Source organism: Syngnathoides biaculeatus, chromosome 2 (genome assembly GCF_019802595.1).
Source record: "Syngnathoides biaculeatus isolate LvHL_M chromosome 2, ASM1980259v1, whole genome shotgun sequence".
Taxonomy (NCBI): domain Eukaryota; kingdom Metazoa; phylum Chordata; class Actinopteri; order Syngnathiformes; family Syngnathidae; genus Syngnathoides; species Syngnathoides biaculeatus.
Window position 1 is genome coordinate 12,124,340 of NC_084641.1, and position 20,823 is coordinate 12,145,162.

At 42.8% G+C, this 20,823-nt stretch overlaps 1 protein-coding gene across 4 annotated transcripts in view; it reads left to right on the forward strand.

Moving 5' to 3' along the window:
* Window positions 1–20,687, forward strand: part of clstn1 (calsyntenin 1) — a 38,588-nt gene extending 17,901 nt beyond the window's left edge. Inside the window, exons 3-19 of one of the 4 annotated variants that reach the window (XM_061833869.1) lie at window positions 3,440–3,469; window positions 4,867–5,062; window positions 5,239–5,447; window positions 5,883–6,032; window positions 7,625–7,810; window positions 7,885–8,133; window positions 8,800–8,921; window positions 9,007–9,169; window positions 9,411–9,461; window positions 10,221–10,378; window positions 10,499–10,647; window positions 12,075–12,319; window positions 13,914–14,084; window positions 14,169–14,314; window positions 14,404–14,539; window positions 15,770–15,954; window positions 17,806–20,687. In XM_061833869.1, the coding sequence (XP_061689853.1) occupies window positions 3,440–3,469; window positions 4,867–5,062; window positions 5,239–5,447; window positions 5,883–6,032; window positions 7,625–7,810; window positions 7,885–8,133; window positions 8,800–8,921; window positions 9,007–9,169; window positions 9,411–9,461; window positions 10,221–10,378; window positions 10,499–10,647; window positions 12,075–12,319; window positions 13,914–14,084; window positions 14,169–14,314; window positions 14,404–14,539; window positions 15,770–15,954; window positions 17,806–18,000 (2,741 nt within the window). In that variant the 3' untranslated portion in view covers window positions 18,001–20,687. The remainder of the gene's footprint in view (window positions 1–3,439; window positions 3,470–4,866; window positions 5,063–5,238; window positions 5,448–5,882; window positions 6,033–7,624; window positions 7,811–7,884; window positions 8,134–8,799; window positions 8,922–9,006; window positions 9,170–9,410; window positions 9,462–10,220; window positions 10,379–10,498; window positions 10,648–12,074; window positions 12,320–13,913; window positions 14,085–14,168; window positions 14,315–14,403; window positions 14,540–15,769; window positions 15,955–17,805) is intronic. The other 3 variants (XM_061833885.1, XM_061833876.1, XM_061833893.1) reach the window with 3 other exon arrangements.
* Window positions 20,688–20,823: the final 136 nt, after the last annotated feature.

A 20,823-nucleotide genomic window follows, 5' to 3' on the forward strand; every position in this document is an offset into this window, starting at 1 on the left:
GCGGCGGCGAAAATTAGCCACACCGGCTGAGGTGCAGCGTTCGGCGGTCACGGCTTCTGCATAGGCTGTGCGTTGGGCTTTGTGGACGGCGGCGGCTCTGAAGAACCCTGCCGAGAATGCCTCACTCAGCCGCTTGCGCACAGTAAAGCGCCCTGGCTCGACTGTGTTGTTCATCACGCACTGCGGGGTCTATGAACAACCCCCTAAAGCAGCACGGCTCGGCTCCGCCTCACTCAGCCGGCTGCTGGCCGGCTGCGATGAGGCGCGATGGCTCATTTCCGCCGCGGAAGTGGATCAGACGGAGATGCGGTTTGGCCGTGATCGCATATCATCTGAATATGGCTCGAAACAATAGTGTAATATTGCCCCGAGGGCTTGAAACATTCGTGTAATATTGCCCCGGTAACTTCACTCGGTTGCGTGGTATTCTCCTTTTCGAAAAGAACTTCCGTGTCAGAAGGGGCGCATTTGTCTCCCATAGTTAAGGTGCACTGCGTGTTTTCATTGGCGAATGACCGGGGCACGTCATGTACAGAGGATGCAGCCAATATGGCGACCACTTGGATGTCGTAGAATGACACTTCTGCAACTTTGCGCTCTCCACTCACATTTATTTTTTCGTATAGACATTGAAGTAAATAATGTTATATGTATTTTTAATTAGAATATTTATTTTAGAATGTTTGTAGGGATGACACTTGGGCTTTAAGCTTTTCTGACACTGTGCCTATATGTGTGGCAGCATCACGCATCGTTGAAAGTTGGCCCTTAGCCAAGATTACAATTTACGGTTCTAAACACAAGTCAAAAACCGAACCAAAAAGGATAAGTAATATTATTGAAATATTTTACACTGCACTTGGAGGGCCTCTTTTGCATCCTCAAAGCATTTGTGTGTTGACTTTTTACACCCCCCAGCTAGGCCTCGCAATCTGATGTGAATCGTTGGCATGTCCATTTGAAGTAACTCTCTGTGGACAATGCTGGCAGCCGGGCTTCACGTGCCAGGAAGGAGGACCTATGTCATGCCAGCCGCCTTCTAGTCAGTCCAACTGTGCCAAAAAACAATAAAGCCCAATCGGACGCTCTCAAATCATATCAGTGTAAAAGTTAGAGACCAGTTCAGGATGCAGTCCGCCTTTAACCCAATGTTAGTTTGGATGGGCTGCGGCACTCCCGCGACCCTTGTGAGGATGAGCGGCTTGGAAAAGGGACATAAGTTAGAGAAAATACTATCGGAGAGCTCATCTCACTCATTAATTCTGCGTTTCCATTACAAGTTTCAGAATGGCCTGGCCCCGCTGTACCCAGGCCTCCGTTACTTTCGCTTTACCCCAAACACCAGTCAAAGTGGGAGGGATTAACGTGGGCTCAAAAACAAGGTGATGCGCTCATTTCTTTGTTGCGCCTTCTATCTTAAGGTATTCAGTGATGCCAGTAACACGTCATTACTCCAAAATGCTGCCATTTTGAATAACAAAGAAATTTTTCCCAGGAAAGTAAAAGTAGTAGGAAAGTGTGAAACTGGTTTAACGTGCTTCATCACTGACGTCACATAAATAAGTGGTTCGCCCCCCGTCAAGCACCCACAGCTTTGTTCTGTAATCTTGTCACCTTTTCTCTCTCTTTGCATCAAAATTATGATGATGGGAGAAATTGTGTGTCTGTGTACGCATCCAATATACCAATATACAAGCACACACAAACGCACGCACGTACACTCATACAGTTGTTGCCTTCATTGACCACAATCTGCATCTATCAGTTACGAGTTTCTCAAGAAGTGTACTGAGAATGGTGTGCTTGTTTACATTTTTATGTACGTACAGTATTTGGCTTGTCAAGCCTGCACTGTTGCATATTTAATGTGGATTCAACTACACTAATATTGAAGTGATTGGGTCATGTTGATGACATTCTGTCACTTGTGTGGTGTATATTATCAATGCTTACTTAAGTAAGCAATGTGTTTTCCTGTGAGATAAAGCTTTCAGTATCTATGGCAACATAAGGCAGCAATTCAAATTTTGAATCCCGGCTAAACTATTGGCAGATTGATCGGTCACTCATGAAAACAGTCAGCTCATCACGCACACTGCGCCACAGTTCAGTCAGGTTCGTTAGCGTCATTCAGTGTGCAGCAACCTTTACATATCATGACTGGAAAAGTGACAAGTCACCCCAATTAAAAAAACACCTTCATCTACCAGCCAATCAGACAGCAGTTACATCATGGCCCTCATCTGCCTATGTTTTGGAACAAGGTCAGAGGAGGTTCAGAAAAGCGGTGCCATTGTCACCCCTCAGCCTCGAAAAAGTGTAATGGAGAATTGTTCATTTGGCGGAGCTAGGCTGGTTGGGGGTGGAACTGGTTCAATGGAAAAGGACCATAAGTGCGATCCCTAAAATGAGTTTGTTATTGAGTGTGAATCTCCATATCGACTATCCGTATCTGTGTGATGGCTTGAGTCTCAGCCAATGGACCTCAAGTAGTTTATATCCGGACTTGTCCAGCCTGGAAAATGAGCTCTGTGCACTATTCTTCATCATCAGGAGAGGGACAGGAATTTTTTTTCTATTAGGGGTTTTTTTTTCTATTAGTAAAGCACCACTTGAGATAAGAAAAACTTATTGCAGCACTTTTAGCAGCTAAATATTCTGTTGCGTTCTTCTGACACAAGAGTGAGCAGTCTTCTGTGACGGCTAATACAGACCATGGTGCTGAGGAAGTCTTTGAGTGAGCTGGCCATGAGTGAGGTGGAGAACACTGAGGCCCACGACTCAGACTGACTGCATGACTGCTCCTGGACAGCCGCTAATGTGACTCCCACTCAGGATTGTTTTAGTCAAGCAAAAAAAAATGACAAGGCAGAGGCCCTGACAGGGCATCATTGTCCATTTTTGTTGTCAAGATTGACACTTTACAATTTAAACTAATATACAGTATTGTCTTTTTTATCTCTGCAGGTTTGTGCTACAAGACTCCTTCATACATTAAATGACTGTATTGATAAAATAATTATTCCACTTAAAAAGCAAATCTTGAAAGCAAAATCTGTCCAGCCAGTTTTAAAATTCTCTGTGCTCTAAACAGTTTCACCACAAACTTCAGCTTTACAGATGCCACGTATGCTGTGCAGTCAGTGTGTGTTTGTGGTAAAGACGTTAACATATGGGGATGTCAGATGTCGTACTGACGGTAATTCCAGCCAACGCGTCTGTTTGAAGTGTGAGCCCATATTTGAAGAACTATTGTATGTCAGGATGTTGTCACTCTGTCAACTGACTATTTCAAAGGGATATGATTCTTTACTTTGCCGAATAAGATCTTTTGAACATGAAATAAGCATGCCCGAAGTTCCCTCTTGTCTTCTGTCTTCTCTGAGCTTCTAACTCTTCTTTAACTGACCTCGGTTTATCTTCTCTCCCCTCCCTGTAGAGAGTTTTGAGGTGACCCTCACTGAAGAAGGTGATCTTGGACTTTCTTCTGCTTTCTGCTTATTGTTACTATTAACCCACTAACACAAAATGGCATCCGCACATTTGCACAAACACGCCCGCCATGCTCAATAATCTACCCATTTGGCTTTCTCAACTTTTTTTTCACACTTCACCCTTGAATAGTTTAGACTCTTGGTAACTGGATGAACAGTTTGGATGTGGGGCTTACAAAATTAGAAATATCTGTGCATGAGGCATCCATTGCAGTTTGCAGACCCTAACAGTTTTTCAGCTATCACCAGGAAAAACAGAAGGCTGCTTCAAAACAGCAGTTCTTGCTTTTTTTTTATTTTTTACCAAAAAGAGGAAAATAAATAATTCAATAATGAATATAAAGTATTTTTCTAAGCCTATTCAACCAATTGAATGTTTTAAAACTCTATAGTTAGAACATTATTTGAGGCAGAAAGAGTTTTTTTAGTGCCTCCATGTGAACTATTTTATGTTGACGTTTTTAATTGTAACCTCTTCAAATGAAAGCTGCTGAGATTGTTAACTAATGCAAACTCTTTGCTGTTGTTGCATCTTTGCATTGCCCCAGTGTTTTTGTTTTGTTTTGGTTTTTTTTTTTCCGATAAGGGGTGGGGGGATCCTCTACTACTTATAATATATCCCGTTAGCATGGCTGCAGTTGTCATTTGATATGGATGTCAAGCAAGTTGATATTTCTAACCCCGGTTCTCATCCAGTACTTTTTGTCTAAAAATATTTCTTGATGTCAATTCAGATGTCATACTTTTCATTTTAAATTAATTAGAAGATAGTTTTGCCGGGAAGACAGGATAAATGCAAAAAAAGGCACAGAGCAGTGTGGTGATACTTATTCCTTCAAGGAGTTATGAATTTATATTGCCACTTCACTACTGTTAGAGCCCCCTCCCCACCCACCTTCACCACTTTCTTTTTCTTCGACATTTTGCTCACCAATATCTTTAGCCTTTAGTCATAACATTGAGAAATGGTCACCACCGATACTGCTCACTAATGTTCTTATTTCGGACTTTGGTTTCCTCTTATACGAGTCTACTTTGGGGAAATGCCTGTTCACATCTTTTTGGTTTCTGCCTGCATGACTGAATGCTAAGTTTTCAAATGGCTTGGAAAAAAACATGCCTACTTCTGTATATTATTGAATGTACCACACCTTCTTCCAACTCCCCCCCCCCAAATGCTCACCAAACTAAATAAGTGCTTTTGAGCTTCTTCCACGAACACAACCCAACCCCAAACTGTAACTCCCTGGCTCCTACAACCTGTGGCTGATCATTTTTTTACCTTAATTTATGAATTCTGCCGTGAATTTGTTTTGAAACCAAAGACATTTGTCACCCTTTTAAAATTATCTCTTTCTTTTTTGTTGTTCAGGTGAGATTTGCGGCTTCAGGATCCATGGACAAAATGTCCCCTTTGAAGCTGTGGTCCTGGACAAGTCCAGTGGTGAGGGAATCATCCGGGCCAAGGAAAAGTTGGACTGCGAGATGCAGAAGGAACACACCTTCACCATCCAAGCATACGACTGTGGAGAGGGACCTGACGGTGCCAACATGAAGAAATCCCACAAGTGAGTTAGTCTGACTTGACCGAGTCAAACCCTCAAGTAAAACTGATCTCTTCCACCTTTCCTTTATCTGCCTCTTTGCTTTACCTCCCGTTGAGTCAATGGAATCTTGCAAACCCTCAGCAATGAAACACCTGTTTTGTTGCAAAAGCATATTAACTGGTGTTTGTCATTGTCAGGGCCACTGTCCACATACAGGTGAATGACCTAAACGAGTACTCGCCAGTATTCAAAGAGAAGTCCTACAAAGCCACCGTCATCGAGGGAAAGAAATATGATAGCATCTTGAAGGTGGAGGCAGTGGACGCAGACTGCTCTTTCCAGTTCAGTCAAATCTGCAACTATGAAATTGTCACCCCGGATGTACCATTCACCATTGACAAAGATGGTAAGGACTCCAGTCAAGGACCCTCACAGCACCTGTCCAATGAGAGCCTCAGTTTGCATCACACTGGAGACACTGATTCGTGCAATCAATTGACCGCCCTGGTCAGGTGATTTAGAATGCACCTCATCTTGTTTCTTTGTGAGACAGAAGCAAGAAAATGTCAAATAAGATGGTCTACTATTCAGGCTGGATCACACTTTTGTCCGAGGCATTCAGTGTTCTATTTTTTTTTTATTAGGCTTTATCAGCTTTTTAGTGTTGCAACTCACCAAAAAAGTTACAATAAAACATTATGCTTTCAACTATATGTCACTAATGCTAAACAGGGAATAAGTTTCAGAAATGACTCCGTAGTTTCAGCATTTTATCTCTCAGCAGTTTTAATATAAAGCAAAGAGTAACTTACAACCGAACATTGTTTCTTGTTTCAATCAGGCTTCATCAAGAACACGGAGAAACTAAACCACGGCAGAGAACACATGTATAAGCTGACTGTCACCGCTTACGACTGCGGGAAGAATCGTGCCTCAGAGGATGTTCTGGTCAAGATCAGCATCAAGCCAACTTGTAAACCTAGCTGGCAAGGTGTCAACTCCCTCAACTTATAGCTAATCATCAACATTTATACATGTAGCATTGTTTTTTGTGGGGCGGGGGGGTATTTTATCTTAATTTAGCCTTTATTAAACCAGGATACTTCCAGTGAGAGTCAGAATCTATTATGCAAGGGACCAATTCCTCATATATAAGATATGAGAACCAGTCAGATATCAAGGTTGATCCTTTCATGCAGAAGGAATCTGTAACCTCCTGGAACTGTAATATCACAGCTCTTTGTAAATTCGACTTTCAAGACTACCAATTCAGATTTTTTCGGCACAGTCGTGGACAATTGCACTGATACTGAAATGTATTTTTCATAGACCACCACCCCTCCGCCTTTCGTATGGGAATCCCCATAAACGATTATGCTCCATCCATCCATCCATTTTTCGTACTGCTTGTCCTTACTCTGGCCTCAGGCATACTGGAGCTTCACATTCACACCTACGGGCAATTTAGAATCTTCAATTAACCGACCATGCGTGTTTTGGAGATGTGGGAGAAAAGCCTCGATGGCATCAGGAGAACATGTAAACTCCACACTGGCGAGGCCGGATTTGTACCCGAGTCCACGGAAATGTGAGACTGTCGTGTTTAACCAGTTGTTCACCCTGCTACCCGATTCTGTATCCATGCACATAAATATACTGTAACTGTCACACATGGAGCCACCCAGCCATGTCTCAGTGAAAACAATAATTTGGTCCAAATTCCAACCATATCACTTCTGGCCAAGAGACTTCTCATATTCCTATGCACAAGGCCAATACCAGACCTATTTAGCAAATGAGTAGGAAGGTATTATTAATATGATATTAATATGATATTGCACACAGGACTTGGGTTGGGCTAAACTTTTCCTGACATCAAGAACATAAACATGATTGTATTTTTCAACTGCGAACCACAAGAAAAGGCATCTAAATTTTCCGAGAGTTACCACTCATTGGCAAAAAGGCATTCAATGGGATAGCACAATTAATTAGAAAAAGAAAGCGAAAAAAATGTTTAAACTTTACATTTACTAAGTCAGCAGCATGGTGGCGGAGCTGTAAAGTATTGGCCTCACAGTTCTGAGGTCCAGGGTTCAATCCAGGCCCCGCCTGAGTAATCGTTGTATGTTCTCCCCGTGCCTGCGTGGGCTTTTTCTGGGCAATCCCGTTTCAACATGCAACATTAATTGGACATCTAGGTGTGATTGTGTGTGCGACTGTTGTCTGTCTCCATGTGCCCTGCCATGGGCTAGCAACCAGTTCAGGCTGTACCCTGGCTCCTCCTAGGTGACAACTGAGATAGGCGCCAGCACTCCCGGGACCCTTATGAGGATTTCCGGCTGAAAAGATGGATGTATGGATGGATTTACTAAATCCAGGCTCATTCCAAGCATTCAACAGCACTGAATCTCACGTAAACGACTTTTGTCAGAAAGCTTATGCTGTGATAGCCTTGAAGGGAAGCGCTTGTTTTAGCATAATTTGTATTGACAAGCCCAGTATCGCTTGCCGCGCCTTATCGTCATTGTATTGAAGGACACCTTAGTCACACTAACCTACACCCAGATTTCTTGCCTTCAGGCTTCAATAAGAGGATTGAATATGAGCCAGGCACAGGAAGTTTGGCTCTTTTTCCTGGTATGCACCTAGAGACCTGTGATGAGCCAATCACCTCCATCAGAGCCACGATTGAACTAGAAACCAACCATATTGGAAAAGGCTGTGACCGAGACACCTACTCTGAGAAGTCTCTACACAAGCTGTGCGGTGAGGAGCAATTTTTCTGAGTAGTGACAATCCATTGTAAGTGATTAAACTGATTGATTGAAAATAAAAATTAGGAGCCAGCTCTGGTACGATGGAACTGCTACCAGCACCCAGTAGCTCTGCCAACTGGACGGTAGGACTACCCACCGATAATGGGCATGACAGCGACCAGGTGTTTGAGTTCAATGGCACCCAGGCTGTCAAGGTTCCTGATGGCTTGGTGAGCACCAGCCTGAAGGAGCTCTTCACCATTTCTGTGTGGATGAGACATGGCCCCGGGGCCCACGAGAAGGAGACCATCCTTTGTAACTCTGACAAGACAGGTAACAGCATGTAAAGGTTTGATCACTTGATTGTAGTTTGCTAACAGCTCCATATTAAAGTATAAATCTCATTTAATTTGAGGAGGCGCTTCTCTTTTCAGTTTCTTCCAATTTGGTATAAAAAAAATTGTCAGGCTCTCTGATGCATGTTTTTGTGCACACCAGGCTGACTTTTATCTTTTGTTTGTCAGTTCTGTCAAATTAGGATTCGCATCTCCATTTTAGTCAATTTTTGGAAAATTTCAAGCGCACACTGGGTCTTAGCCACTGTCAAGTCTGAGAAATGTGAAAACGGTTCATCAACTTGTCCCCTATCGTGTCTAAGAAGGATTACTGTACATCAGCACAGTAGTGAACTGGACACTGCCTCTGATGCCACGCTAATGACCCCCCCCCCCCCATCACCATTCAACACAGCATATGGAGTCATATGTTGACTATTCTGTTGGTTATTTTTGGTTAACTGATTATTTGCAGATAAGAACATATAATTTATTAAAGATTGCTTGTGGCTTTATATTGACATAGTTTTGCTTGTTTTGGATTCATGTATGACTTTCTGTCACGGGTAGTTGCAATGAGTTATTAATGAAGTTAAATGTTGAGGTTTCTTCCAAATATTTTCAAAGTTCATATTGTGATGTCTGCTCATATTGCCCCCTGCAGACATGAACAGGCACCACTATTCGCTCTACGTGCACAACTGCAGGCTGATCCTTCTCCTCCGTCAAGAACCATCAGAGATGGAGAACTACAAACCAGCTGAGTTCCACTGGAAACTCGAGCAGGTAAGCTACGGATGCCAATTCAGTTCAAGCTGTTTTTTTTTCCCGAATAGCATTAACGGTGCCATGTGCTCGGTCTTCCCTGTAGGTCTGTGACAAAGAGTGGCATCACTATGTGCTGAATGTGGAGTTCCCCACAGTGACGCTGTTTGTGGATGGATCTACTTTTGAACCCTTCCTGGTCACAGAGGACTACCCACTGCATGCCTCCAGAATTGAGAGTCAGCTCACCATTGGTGCTTGCTGGCAAGGTAGGAAATGTAAAAATTATCACACAATACCACAACATGTCTGCAGTGCAAATGTTGAGATTGCTCCATTAAATCGGTTACGTTCAAATTGAGTCACTGATATGTCATTTTTGCAAAGTAATAATGCGCTCAGCGATTCTCCGCTGATGCACCGTAACCTCCAATGTAGATTGAATCCCTCTAGGAGACCCTCAACCTTCTTCCCTGTCTCTCCCAACTCTCTTGTTCCTGTCCTTTACAGAAAACTCAGGACATGAAAATGGCACTGAGACTGTCTCTGAGTCTTCCTCAGGTTGCCCAAACTCTCTCCCTTTTCAGATACTTCCATGTTCCCGCCATGTCCCACCACCCTAACTGCATCCTCATGCCACATCCGCTAGAATGATTCCTATACGTTCTAGATGCAGACGCATTTATTTTCACATTTCTTTTTCAAGCATGTTGCCATATTGATAAGACTACAATTTATTGCTGTTTGTGTATCCTTTTCACATCATCCTCATCCAGTGAACCTTATACAGAATAGAAATTGAATTAGACATGGGATAAGCACAAAACACATTGCTCTGTGCAGCCCGTTCTTTCGTAGCATGACCTTGACAGATGAAATTGGAGTACATTCAGGTCAGATAGCAGTAAAATGTGCATACACAGAGACAGTAGATAGGCGCACTGGACTACTTCAGTTCATCAGGAGGGATTCACCTGTCTGGCATACCCCTGTCGCTCCAAATGGATGTTACATTGTACTGTATATGTTTTGATGAATTCATCTTTAAGTTTGTTTGCTCTGTTCTGCAGTAAACCAGGAGTACTGTTAACTGTGTATTTTGCATGTGTACGTGTATAAGATCACCTATTATTTTGGTGTTTTGAATGAGTCTCATACAGATACACACACTAACTTGCATGAACTTCATACTGCCTTTGTACCGCTAGCTTGCATGCATGCATGCTTTGGCCAAAAAATATGAAATATATGTGAAATTGACTCTTGACTTTTGACCCTATTTTTTTTTTATCCTCCTCATCTGTTTCATGATGAACACAGGCGGAAATGCACGCATGGCCCAGTTTTTCCGTGGAAACCTTGCGGGGCTGATGATTCGCGCAGGCAAGCTGGAGAACAAGAAGGTTATTGACTGTTTGTACACATGCAAGGAGGGCCTGGATGTTCAGCTACCCGAGGAGGTAGCTTCCACAGTTAAGGTGAGGAGGGCAAAGCAAAGCACACAATCCTAACTTGGCCAATCTTGAACTTTTTTTGTGCATGTCTTCTTGTATTCATATGTAGTCGCTTAAATTCCATCTTGTTGGCTTCTCTTCCAGGTGGAATTTAACCCCAACCAGTCCTCCCTTACTGTCGAGGGGGACGACATTGATGCCTTTGACAAGGTCATGCAGCACATCTCCTACTTAAACTCCCGCCAGTTCCCCACACCTGGCATCAGACACCTTCGCATCTCCACCACCGTCAAGTAAGCAACAGATACAAACTCTGGAATCATTGTTAAATTCTTCTCTGTCATGATTCAGGACGAGATTTTCTGGTTTTAAGTCAGAGGGAGGACCGCTGATGTGAAATTGAATTTAAGCCTAACCACAACAAAGAGAACTAATGATTTGTTTTGCCATTAGAGGACAACAGTATCTGCACTGCTGATTTTGTGGAATCAAACACCCTTGTGAAATCTGTTTTCAATGACGTTTAGTATATTTGATCTCTTTCGACTTGAGTAATACAACAATCAGATCTATCTTTTGATAATCTCTTCCAAATGTATATATTTATACAAAACATAATTTCAACATGGGCCACCATTGTTTTGTTGTCGCAGTGCAGTGAGCGGGTAGTGACATCAATGGGGATGTAGTAGTGTTTAGCAGTAGCCACATTGCAGCCCCTGACAGGGACCAACACTGTTGAGCCATTTTAGTTTGAGCCAGAGTGTGATCAGGAAAATGATAGGTTTGAAGAAACTCAAGTTGATCATTTTTAGTGCCGTATTTGTAGCTACCGCTTACCAATGCCGACTGAGAAAAAGAGTATCTGCTATAATGAGCTCTGTTTCCTTTCTTCTACTGACCGTGGTACTTGTTCGTTTTGCCTGATGCTATAAATGTATTTCAGTAATAACTGAGAGTAAAGTCATATGCATACCTATTTTACCATTTTTCACGAGTAAGTCAATGTCCAGTGGCGATGGTTTGTTTGCTTGAGTTTAGGAAAGCTATGAATGCTAACTTCGTTCTTTGCATTCCATGATTCCTGATTAGAAATTCCCCCCCAATGAGGTACAGTATGATATTTTTAATTCTTTTCGTTGACGATAAGTTTTTTGGAAGTGGCTAGCCAGCTCGGAGAGAGTAGCAACGTAACAATTTTATAAAAGCCATTCTACGTATTCTGCATTCTCCTCTATAATTCTTGGTTTAGAATTAATTAATTAGATTTAGAATTTAGAACACTAAACATGACAGCAAGAGTGTATTAAATTATGGTCCAAACAAACATTTTTTTTCTACTTATAGGAATAATTTATATATGCCACTGTATTTCGGTAGTAGAGGGCAGAAGTTGTAAAATAAAAAGTATTGGTCATTTAAATCGCAGTTTACTATAACAGAGGGGGAATGCTGTTTGTCATGCTGTAAATATGTAACAATCACTCCAAATTGACGAATACTTGTTTATTGTATTTACTATCATTCCAAGGCCAGCCAGGTTCCTGGTTTTGGTTTTGTTTTGTTTTGTTTTTTTGTCATATTAAAACTACATCCCATAGAAATATAGAAAAATAAAATAAATTATGTTGTTTTGACAAGTCTCCACGTATAAATTATTTTGTCTTGCCAGTTGGAAAAATTCATTTGCAGGGATGATCAAATGTAACTATCTATCTAGATGCTTCAACGAGGAGTCCTGCGTGACCATGCCGGATGTTGAAGGTTACGTGATGGTCCTGCAGCCTGAGGAGCCCAAGATCAGCCTGAGTGGCATTGACCACTTTGCCCGCAGCGCTGCCGAATTTGAGAGCCAAGAAGGCGTGACTTTGTTCCCTGAGCTACGCATCGTCAGCACCATCACCCGTGAGGTGGAGGTCGACCCGGAATCAGTAGCCACAGAGGGAGCAGATGATGACCCCACAGGTGGGACAAAAGGACACTGGAATTCAAGATTAGCTTGTTATAGTCCCCTACTCCCTCTTTTGTATCAGAATTCACTATATGATCTCAATTGCATCGTCCCCATTGAACAACCTGAGTCGTGTGATACCTGAAGCAGCACAAAACCATGATGATGGGCAAATACACTGCAAATAAACAAATACAATCACAGCGTGGTGGGAGAATTAAACCTTGTAGCCAGAGGGATTGTGCCGAGTAAGTGACAGATAAGTTGTTTACTCCTTTATGGGAGGGGCCATTGAAGCCGTACCATCTGTTAGTTTTGTACTGTACAGAAGCTGAGATCAGAAAACAAAAGATCTTCATAGTAGTTGAAACAGAAACTGGAAGATTTCATGTCCGGTAACGAAGACGGCAGTTTATTGAAGCCCACAGCACAAGCAACAAACAAGCATGCATGACTTTATTTAATTGTAATCCTGTATGGGTACTGCTATAATTAACCGACCATGCGTGTTTTGGAGATGTGCTGCAATAATAGAAGTTATTAAATTCTCAGGGGTTTCTTGTACATTAAGATCATTTTATCTAAAATGACGTCATTCTCAGGTCATACCATGCAACTTCTTATTTGAAATGGAGGTCTGGGGTTTCCAAAAATGACACTGCGTACACTGAATGAAGCATGGCACTAAAGCCCTTTTCACACTGCACTTACTCAATGTGAAAGGTCCATGGAAAGGACGATAATACCCGGGTACGACCAATGCCAAGCATGCCCATGTTTAGAATTGCTGTCATAACCGTCTACAAAGAAGTCGGGAGGCTTTCCTTGCTGGGTAGATCTCAACTTGGCAGTATGTATTTGTCTTTGTTCAAAAAAAAAAAAAAACAAAAGCAAAGGATTTGGTTATTTTAAGGAGGTAACAGCAGCTTAAAAAAGGGGGGGGGTGCTATTCTCAAATAGAACACTTTTCTATTTGAAGGTGTCGCTTGAGTTGCCCTCCCCACTTTATGTAGTTTGATATGTTACTCATCTGCAAGAAGGTGTGTCTAATACTTTGCCTGGTACTCGCAGAAATATCTCACAGTTTGGATTCATAATTGATTGTCGACTGCTTGCCAGAGTTTTGTCTTCCGAATATGGGTCAGTTTTGCTTGGAAAAAGGCTTCATTTTCTCAACATGGACTAAAAATAGGGGAAAAAAAGGAAGATACCAACTCCTCTGCTACTACTACTCCTAGCGGCTCTTCAGATTCTGGTTTATGTTTAGGAAATTTTTGTTTTTGTACCTTTCCTAACCAAGCAAGATAACTCAGAAGGACATAGAAGAAAGGTGGTTTGAATTCTTAAAATGATTTGGAAATGTCTCTCATTGCAACCGTTAACTCGACCTTTACAAAACATAATCAAATAATCCTTTGGGGCAACCAATATTTAAAGCAACAGGTCAGCGACAAAGTTTGCCGACTCCAGGTGAAGATGCTCCAGAGTTTAAAGCAAGAGACTTTCGTCAGGAATACTCAGGAATAATCACATGATGCCGCTGGCCGGTTAATACAAGTGAAGTCGAAATCATTTTAAACCCTGCTGTCTTTTCCTCTGATCATTTAGTCCAAGAGACAGTGGTATCTGAGGAGATCATGCATAACTTGGACACGTGCGAAGTGAATGTGGTGGGAGATGAACTGGATGCGGAGCACGAAGGCCTTGAGGTAGACATGGACGAGCTCCAACAACGCAGCCTGGAGATGAGCTCTTCTCACCTCGGCCTTGTCATCACAGGTATGGACAGGAGCACTTTTATTCAGCCTTTTGCCATCTTAATTCTCCTTGCACTGTTAAAATATACACGTCACTTTGATCTAGGCGTGAACACCATGGCCAACTATGAGCAGGTCCTGCATCTCATCCGTTACAAGAACTGGCACACCGATGTGCTCTTCGATAGGAAATTCAAACTGGTGTGCTCTGAGCTCAACGGGCGCTACATAAGCAACGACTTCAAGGTCGAGGTAGGGTTGAATTTGTCAGCCACATCTAATAACTTCAACGCCTTCAAGTATAAAAGACTTTTCATGTTGTTTGTGTGTATCCTCTCCAGGTGAATGTAATCCACACAGCCGGCACCATGGAGCAGCTCAGCAATGCCTTGGTGCAGCCCAATTTTATTAACCCTGTACATCAGGCCTCTGTGGACCTGTCCGGTCACAACCTGGTCAACGCTCACCAGGCGTCAGGTACTGCAACATCACCAGGCTCACTCATTCACCTAACCACCACTTTGCAATCACCTCTTCTTACAATATATGAGCAGTGGTATTCACTGACACGCTATTAGAAATCCCACTTGTGTTCTCGGCATAAATAGCACCCAGCTTTAGCATGAGTGACTTGTGTATACCGGGAAAAGGGAGACTGCACAAATGTGATGAGATGACCATGTATCATATATGTACAAAATAAAAGTTTGTTATGGTTAGCTTTAAAGCTCGATTTGAAGTTGAGGCAGTTCAGAATGGGTTTAGGGTTAGGGTTACTTGTTCGTTGCAATCCCACATGCCTTCTTGGCAAGACACGCCCCACTGCATCATAATAATGTCATAATGCTTTGCTGACACATGGCGTCACTGCTGTGTTTTTCCTGAGAGGAAAAAGGAAGCATCTGTATTATTCAAGTGGATGACCTTTCTGGCAATTCAGTGTGTTATTATTAGGAATTAGTGGCAGTATTTTAAAAAAACTAATTCCATCCATCAATTTTCTGAGCCGCTTATCCTCACAAGGGTTGCATGAGTGCTGGAGCCCATCCCAGCTATCTTCGGGCAGGAAGCGTGGTACACCCTTGACTGGTCACCACCCAAAAAAAACAACAATTCGCACCCACAATCACACCTAGGGGCAATTTAGAGTCCTTAATCAATGCATGTTTTGGGGATGTGGGAGGAAACCAAAGTGCCTGAAGAAAACACACCCAGGCACGTGTAGAACATGCAAACTCCACACAGGATTTGAACCCCGGTCCTCAGAACTTTGAGGCAGACGCTCTAACCAGTCATCCATTGTTCCGCCAACCTCGTACCAATATCTTACATTTTTTTCTCATTTTATAATGATTAGGAACCACGTAGCTTCTAATGCTACAACTTGGATCTGTATTACAGTCTGATCACCACAAGTAGGGCATACAGGAGTCACGCTTCCTTTGCCCATCCCCCCTAAATTATTTTTAATGGACTACGTTTGGGGATTACACTTGAGTGCAGTGTTGACATCTGTGTGCCACCATTTATTTCCCAGTTCCAATAATCTTACAGGCTGTCAGGATCACTAAGCCTGCCAATGCACGGGAGTCCCTTGATACCGCTAATATGGGGCTAAGTGATTGTTTGTGTGTGTGTGTGTTTGTTTCTTTGCGTTGATGTATGTGTGTGTGTGTGTGTGTGTGCGTGTATGTTTTGTGCACGCAGTGGTTCCCAGCGCAGCCACCATTGTCATCGTCGTCTGCGTCAGTTTCCTGGTGTTCATGATCATCCTGGGCGTGTTCCGGATCCGGGCCGCACACCAACGCACCATGAGAGATCAGGAGAATGGCAAGGAGAACGAGATGGACTGGGATGACTCTGCCCTCACAATCACCGTCAACCCTATGGAGGTAAGAAAAACCGTGGAGTAGTTGGTAGCAAGACAGCTGTCTACCTGCTAAAGCTCTTTGGTTCATGCTGTTGTCAGCGTTGTACTTTTTCACTGAGCTGTCATGATTGACAGCTTGATTGGGAGGGAGGTTATTTATGGGATGATACCTTGCTAATTTGCATAAAACACACACACACACACAACTAGTCAGAAAGGAGCTCGCACGCTTTTCTGACCTACATCTTTATAGAATCGTTAGTCACGCGGCTTTATAGGTTTGTTCTGCCGAAATAGTGCTGAATTTATACTTTTACACTGCATGCTAGCCTTTTATTTAGAAGCAGTACAAGGAGTAAAGGGAGACTTCACACTTCATACTCCTGCAGCAAACTCGACGCTATGAAGCAGGGTTGGCTAACATTGGTATGTGATTAGGCATCAATTGATTATATTTCTGGACAATAAATTACAGTGCTAAAAAACAATTTATTTTCAAAGACATGGTAGGATTAAGGACTAAAACATCTAAAATAGTTTAGGATTTCTAATCGAGAACAATTTTGATGTGCTGAATCCAAACATCACATTGGTGAACACGTTTCTGTTTACACGTTCAGGTATTTTCTCTTTTGAGGTTCAAATAATCTGAGGTTTATGTCCTGAATCATGAACAATGATGATGTAACATTCAATTTACAATAACTTATTTTTAAATCAATAGATTGATGATGTATTAACAACTTAAGAGGTGGCACGGTGGAGCAACTGGAAAGCTTTGGCCTCACAGTTATGAGGTCCCAGGTTCAATCCCAGACCTGCCTGTGTGGAGTTTGCATGTTCTCCCCATGCCTGTGTGGGTTTCCTCCGGGCACTCCATTTTCCTCCTACATCCCAACAACATGCAACATTAATTGGACACTCTAAATTGCCCCGAGGTGTGATTGTGAGTGTGGCTGTTGTCTGTCTCCGTGTGCTCTGCGATTGCCTGGCAACTAGCCCCCTCCTGCCCCATGACAGCTGGGATAGGCTTCTGCACTCCCGCGACCCGTATGAGGATAAGCGACTAAGAAAATTGATTGATGGATAGATAACAAGATTAAAAAAAAAAAAAACTGCCAAACCCCCAACCTTCAAAAAGGTTTTTGTCAGACAATGCCATATGATGGCGTCAAAGCACGGTTTATGTATTAGACAATAGAAATAGGGTGAAGAAGGGTGTCAAAGCGCTACTTTTACATTAGATGTAAATTTTGCACCATTTTAAGTATTCTGGCATGGCATTTTAAGGCATTTCAGAAAGATGTAGGTATCCCTCCCCACCCCCTTTCCCCCCAAAAAGATTCTAGTCAAGTCTTTTAGCTAGTCTGGTAAGAGTTCTTTTTTTTTTAATTCATCAATTTTTCATCATCCATCCATCCATCCATTATTTGAGCCACTTATCCTCACAAGAGTCGCGGGAGCGCTGGAGCACATCCCAGCTATCTTCGAACAGGAGGCGGGATATACCCTGAACTTGTCACCAACCAATTGCAGAGCACATAGAAACAAACAGCAATTTGCACGCACATCGACACCTACGGACAATTTAGAGTCTTCGATTAACCTACCTTCTTTCCTGGGAGGAAACCAGAGTGCCTGGAGAAAAAACCCATGCAAGCACTTGGGAACGTGCAAACTCCACACAGGCAGGACCGGGATTTGAACCCCAGACCTCGAAACTGTGAGGCAGACGCGCTAACCAGCCATCACCGTGCTTCCCTTTTTCATTATTTTGTTTTGACTATTCAAGAAGCTCCTTCATATGTCTCAGGGCGGATGCTAAGCTCAGATGCAAGTTCTAAAGTTTTTAACAATGCCTGTTCCTGAACAGACGTACGAAGACCAGCACAGCAGTGAGGAGGAGGAAGAAGAGGAGGAGGAGAGCGAGGAAGGGGAGGAGGAAGATGACATCACGAGCGCTGAGTCAGAGAGCAGCGAGGATGACGAGGGCGGCGACCAGGAGGACCGGCAGGGGGCCAGCAGACAGCAGCAGCTGGAATGGGACGACTCCACCCTCACCTACTAGAATGCACGCACGCACACACACACACACACACACACGAATCACTAATTGCACTCATTCAGATGTATATCTTCACTACATGAATACAAGGAGCTGTGATGTTTTAAAAAAAAAAAAAAAAAAAATCCTGGTCAAGGTTTCCCTCTCGTCATCTTAGTGGAGGTACTCAGTGTTGTGTAGTCATCCACTACTTGTTTTATTTAATTTATTGTATTTGCAGTCAGAGGAAATCTTGACCAAAATTTCTTTTCCAGTGTGTCAGGAAGCCAACTGTGCACTTTTTAGTTTTCTCTCCCACACAAGGCTTCAAAATCATTTTAGATTTGTTTTTGCAGCTTCCAATCCACCATGGTAGACCAGTGACTTGAATTAATGCTTTTAGGAATGTTTGCTTGGTTTTCTTTACTTTGCTTTTTAACCTTTTAGTGCATGACGAAGTCGTATGTGTAGAGAGATCCATTGCTTTTAAAGATGTAAATATTAAGAAACCATGTAATTAGTCAATGTGCTCGTGAAGGCCTCCGCCACAGGGTCCAATACCTACAAATGCTTAGTATTTGTGTCACGCCAGTTGTAGCATGTTGCTGAAAACCTGTACAAAAGTGTCGGCTTTCATGACCTATGTTGTAGGGATTATTTTTCTAACACCAGTTTTTGCTCTCCCTTGCACACAGAGGACACTCAGCTCGTTTTACTTGCACGCGCACCCTTTTCATTCCTGCTCGAGCTCACCACTGTAATGAGGAGTTTCGGACGAGAGTTGTTAAGGTGGGCCGTGAGCAGCTTTAAAAGACAACCTTCCATCCTCACCGTATGTCAAAACCTAGCAGACCAGCTCCAAGTAAAGCGTCTTGTGACCTGTGAAGTAAATTGTCCTCGGCATGGTTGTTTTAATGTGAATTAATATTCAAGCATTTATCTCCATGTGAAAACAATTGAGTGTTTGACTAAATAGCAGAGAGTGGGACTGCAGAGCTTGTTTACATTTCGTAAACCGCAATCCTCTTGCTCATCTAAATGACTACATTTTGATTTTCCTCTTGGCCAATGTTGGGTGTATATATCATTTCCCAAATGTACCTTTCAGGCACACCAATAAGTAGATTTGGGCCCCTTTTACACTGCCTCTTCAAGCCACCATTAACTTCTGTATAAATGGCCCCAGCAGACAGATGAGTGATACCAACCCTCCCCATTTCCCGGAAGGCCCAGGCAGCATGGGTCTGTAGAACCCCGGCAATTATGGAATTGTCAAATAGGTTGCCAACTTTTACAGAAAGGTTAGAAAAATGTCACCAAACTGGTGAAAAAAGTACCAATGAGAAGACTGGAAGAAAGTTGACGTTATTTTGGAATGAGACGAATTAGACATCTGGATTTCAGTTGATCCTCACTTTTTGGAAATCTGGAGGGTAGGTATCTCTGGAACAGGGGCACCAAGTCCATCCATCCATTTTCTTTTGCCGCTTATCCTCACGAGGGTCGCGGGGAGTGCTAGAGCCTATCCCAGCTGTCAACGGGAAGGAGGCAGGGTACACCCTGAACTGGTTGCCAGCCAATTGCAGGGGTACCGAGTCAACTTGGTAATTTTTTTGCCTTTGGAGGTCTGATCAGACGCGAAAGGCAGGGCCATGATATGCTCTTCTCCCGTCCCACTGCGCTGACAGCAGTTGTCGCTGAGGAAAGACTTTGAATCTTATTGCAGAAGTCACAGTTGCGGCAAGACCTCACTTTGCTGCTTTCTGTGCAAAAGGGTAAAGACAGAAAAATGACAGATATTTGTTATGTCTCAGATGCAGGATCATTGAGTTGAGGCAGATGAGAAGAATGTCGTTTTGCATGCAAATATGCTTTGAAAGATTTTTGTGCAAAGTCCCCTCGGTGGCGCCCCCTGCCGGCCTGATGATGGGAGTGCCTTTTGCTGGCCACAAAGCAATGAGCAGATGTAACAAAGCCCTTGCTTCGATTAATGCCGTTTAAGTTGTTGTTGTTCATTTGTAACTGTAAACTGCTCGGTTTCATGCTGAAGTTAATCAGTCTGTCTTAACAATAGAGCACGGATAGTTTTGATTTTACATAATGTCGATTTGTCCATGTTGATGTGTCGCTTCTGTAGATCCATTGTGTATCTTCTATAGCTATAGTACTAAATCCACCTTTAACCAGATGTACAGTACGTAATGACCATACTTTGGCAGCATACGTGATTATCCTGTGTGTGTGTGTATGTGTGTGTGTGTGTGTGTGTGTGTGTGTGTGTGGTGGCATTTTGTTGTTGTTGGGAATCACATTGAAAATGTCTTTGTGTGTGTGCACCAACAAATGAGATTTATGATCATCCCCATTGAGCGACACATCCCTCTCCCTAATTGAATCTGTCAGCAATACTGCTAGAGTGAAACAATAACAGTTCCAAGTCGCACGAGCCACAAGTTAGTCAGCAATTCATGATGTGTGAGACTGGAGTGCACAGACGCGATCCGCTTATTCCGTCACACATCTGTACCCCCCCCCCACACCTCCTCCCTTCTATTGTTTTCTTTGACAAATTTGCTCAAAATGTGGAAATGTTTTGCGAGTTGGTGGTGGAAGGTTCCTTTGTGCTTGTTGGGGCTGCTTTCACTTTTCTACGACCAATAGACAGGCTAACTATAGTCAAGTTGATGCTTGCTCGTGAACAAAATAAAGGAGAATGTAATGAAATATAGGATCTGTCGCTTTTCCTTCCTTTGTCCCCTTCCTGGGTTCTGATTTTTTTTCTACTTTTATCACACTCAAATGTTTCAGACAATCCGGCCAACTTTAGTATCACAAAGATAACACGAG